The sequence below is a fragment of the Branchiostoma floridae genome, chromosome 4, assembly GCF_000003815.2.
Source record: "Branchiostoma floridae strain S238N-H82 chromosome 4, Bfl_VNyyK, whole genome shotgun sequence".
In the NCBI taxonomy this organism is placed as follows: Eukaryota; Metazoa; Chordata; class Leptocardii; order Amphioxiformes; family Branchiostomatidae; genus Branchiostoma; species Branchiostoma floridae.
In genome coordinates, this window is record NC_049982.1 from 18,564,515 (window position 1) to 18,568,281 (window position 3,767).

At 42.4% G+C, this 3,767-nt stretch overlaps 1 protein-coding gene across 1 annotated transcript in view; it reads left to right on the forward strand.

The window, feature by feature from the left end:
* Positions 1 to 28: 28 nt before the first annotated feature.
* The window catches only part of LOC118414062, a gene marked incomplete in the record, with an annotated part of 4,715 nt that continues 976 nt past the window's right edge, over positions 29 to 3,767 (forward strand). The window contains 8 exon segments of the mRNA XM_035817824.1: positions 29 to 178; positions 833 to 901; positions 1,124 to 1,164; positions 1,443 to 1,518; positions 1,815 to 1,943; positions 2,325 to 2,459; positions 2,752 to 2,883; positions 3,255 to 3,399. Coding sequence (XP_035673717.1) covers positions 121 to 178; positions 833 to 901; positions 1,124 to 1,164; positions 1,443 to 1,518; positions 1,815 to 1,943; positions 2,325 to 2,459; positions 2,752 to 2,883; positions 3,255 to 3,399 — 785 coding nt within the window.

A 3,767-nucleotide genomic window follows, 5' to 3' on the forward strand; every position in this document is an offset into this window, starting at 1 on the left:
TTTACTCAATTATTGACTTTTCAGTCGATGCCCTAGAGAACGAACCCCTAAGATATGCATAAATACAAAAACGTACTCTGTGAGAATTGAGACCCAATCCTGCTTGCCCACCGTCTCATCATGTACGCCTCTGCGGTACTTCTGTTGTTCGGTGCCGGACTGGCGGCCAGTGCGCCCGGTTGGTATACTTGCTTGGCAGAGGACGGCAGGACTAGAGCAGCTTGCTGTAAAAATAATGCAATCAATATAACGAAAAGATTGGCTTAAGGTCTCATATTTTCCTTTGCATGTTGAGGATATGGCAATATCCGTATTCTACTTTCTGTACATTGTTTTAACAATGTTTTAACAATTGCTTTAAAAGCCTAGCAGGTGGACAGTGCAATGATATGCGCTGTGGTGTGCAGCTGTTCAGTTCACACAGATGCCTAGCCTCTATCTGCCAGGCTCCGTGATCGGTAGTCAATGGTACGCTAGGGGAGTCGGTCGACCGGAGGAGTGAGGAAATAACTCCTCTAGCCGGCCGACTCCCCTAGCAAACTATTGACTCTATTTGTCAAATTTCTACTATTAGACCCTAACAGATGCCTCCTTGCTGAAAATAACATAGCTCTTTCTAACCCTGCATGCAACTTTCAATCCTGTCATCGTTCCTTTACTCCAGTCTCCTCTATACATGTACATGACAAGCAGCACGCTATTCTTTTCTGATCGCCAACTTGATGCGGTCTTTGTCGACAACGTTTCTAAACACGATAAATGTTGCAAAACGTCTACATTAAAATGTAACCTTGACACATCATTTGCAGTATGCTCTGTTCTTTGCATACAGCCGACGTCCTCCGTAGCTCGCCGCCGGAACCAGAGACTGTAACGCAGGCAATCATGAGGCAAAACGACGGTAAGTGTTACAAGCGAACAATGTTTAGTTTGGTAGATCTGTCACATGTATTTTCAATTGTGCTGTATCTTTTGATGATGTCCCAATAGGATGACAATTCAATGTTAATTTCGACAAGCTTTAAAATATTCTGTTACTTTTCCAATCTCTCTATAGTTTGTAATTGTTTCAGTTGTTGTTTCACATGTTGAAATTGCTCTGATGATCTTGCCCAATATACAGGACTGAACCTGTACCAAGGCGACATTGACGGCCTGGATCCTGTGAGTAACAAATACAGCACATTGTACAGTGGAAGTGCGCAGTTAATTTTGATCCGACGTCACTTGCTACTTGAGACGTTCTTAGTTGGAACAGAATCATCTAAGTAAGCAGAGTTTCTTTCAGTAGATATCAACCAATTAGCTCAGTCATTTGGCTTCATTTTTAGCCCGTGTTCACATAGCTACGACCGACTTGAAAATTCTGGCGTTGCCACAAAGTACACCAGGCACGATTTATAATACTTTGGATTTGATTATAAATAACTCCACTATTGCAGAACTCTCGTAATGCCATTCAAGATGCAACGCGTTGGCCCAACGGTGTAATTCCTTACGTCATCGGGAGTGAATACAGTAAGTCTCACGTCATGTCATGTTGTGATGTCATAAAGCTCATGAAGCTCTAACTGAAATGTCTGCATTATATAATGAGGGAATATAGAGTTAGTGATCTGAGTTAACTGATATAACTGTAACGTTAAACGCATTTAATTTCGCGGGGATTTAATTTCGCGTTAGCGGGAAAGTGGAGTGTTCGCGGTGGTTTTAAGATTGCGGTAAGACTGCCTCGCGAAAACCGCGAACATAAAACCATCGCGAACATTTCTGCTTTTACAGTATCGATATTTAGTACAGATTTCTCTCTCCAGGCCATTCCTGCTATGACACTGATGGTAACTGTGCGTACTGGGCCTCCGTGGGAGAGTGCACCAACAGCGCGGCCTACATGCAGGGCAGCTGCCCGCAGAGCTGTGGCATGTGTAGCCGCTCCGCGGTTGGTACGCAACGACTTTTTTTTTTACTCCGTGTATCTTGTGGATAGTAAAAATCTTCAATCAGATGTAAGGACTGTTTTTGAAACAGTTAGTACTTGCTTCTAGTATTGTATTTTTAACGGAGGAGGAGGCGTTAAAATGTTAGCCGGAGCCTTACATCTGATTGTAGATTAGGTAGCGCATGACCGTGGCGACAACATATTCTAGCGTACTTACTTACACATGTACTGTCACTATTATAGATTTAATATAAAAATGTTTATACTCATGTACAACTTACAACAAACGCCATGGTGTGCTTGTGACTGATACATAGTAGGCGCTACACAGACGTTTAGATGCTACTCATATATTGAACCAATGAATGTATATATTGAATCCTAGATAGAAGCTGTACAGACGATAATGAGTGGTGCTCGTACTGGGCTGGTCAAGGGGAGTGTACCAACAGCGCCGACTACATGAACCAGAACTGCCGGTTGAGCTGTGGACTGTGTACGTCAGGCGGTGGCGGTGGAGGTGAAGTATCAACATATGTTTGTCATATTGCAGATAGGACCCGGTAGACAGAATAGAATGGGTATCAAGGACGTTATTATGCAGAAATGCCCAAAGCAGCCTAGATACATATTCATGAAATAATACGTAATGTAAAGGTTATGAATTTGTTTTCCCATCATAGTTTCAATCAAGTTTGTGTCATAGATATTTCAGGTAAGCATGAGCTTACACATGGGCTCACAATGATGTATTGAATGATCAGACCAAACCCGTACCTCATTGGGTTTGATTGATTTTATTGTCCTGACAGCTTGTACGGACAACCATGAGCATTGCGGGTACTGGGCCAGTGTTGGCGAGTGTACCAACAGCGCCGACTACATGAACCAGAACTGCATGCTGAGCTGCAACCTGTGTGGAGGTGGCGGAAACAACAACGGAGGTACTCACCTGTCCATACATGTATTGATATGTAGTGTCAAATTGCAGTTGGTATACTAGAGCAAAATGAAAATCAACATTGATAAACTTACTTCAATAGTGATTATCATCTGCCACTATAAATGTCGCCCTGTGTGGGCTGTAGGTTTGACATACAATCGTCGTCACGCCGAATGCTTTCAGTTGAATCATTGAAAGATTTTGAATAAAGGTGTAGATTATGTGAAGATATGGTCAGTGTAAGTGACAGAATAACATGTAAGTTCCTCCTGTATACACCAAGAACGTTGTACTTAAACAAAATCGATTCCACTTTTAAGTACGTGCATTGTGAGTCTAAAGCCATATGACGATATCTTTTTTGATCTACAGGCACAACTCAGACCACTACTGCTTCTGCCGGGTCAGAGGTTGGTCGGATTCAAGCGGCCATGGAAGAGTTCCATCGGCGAACCTGCATCCGCTTTGTGCCCCGGACTAACGAACAGAACTACATCCACATCAGAAAGAGCACAGGGTATTCATCATATCAATCCCTTCTTTAACGTTAAACTAACAGCAAAATGCGATAGCTGTATACATCGATTTCATTTTATTATGAAATCGGAAAATTGAGTCATTCTAATTCTAACAGGCCCATGTGTATGATATATCATCAGTATCATAGTCATCATCGTTCGTTTACAGCGCAAGTGGCCGTAAGCTTCTTCCAGTTCCTTTTATTGTTGGCAAGGTGCTCAGTTGATCTTTGTAGGTGTAGGTTGTCCGTTGTAGCCTACTAGGAGATGTTGAATTTGCTACAAATGCAGATGATAGGTTGACGTCCTCACCTGCGTCTGACATGGGGTGAGACGTCATATAATGTCACAAATACAATATATATGA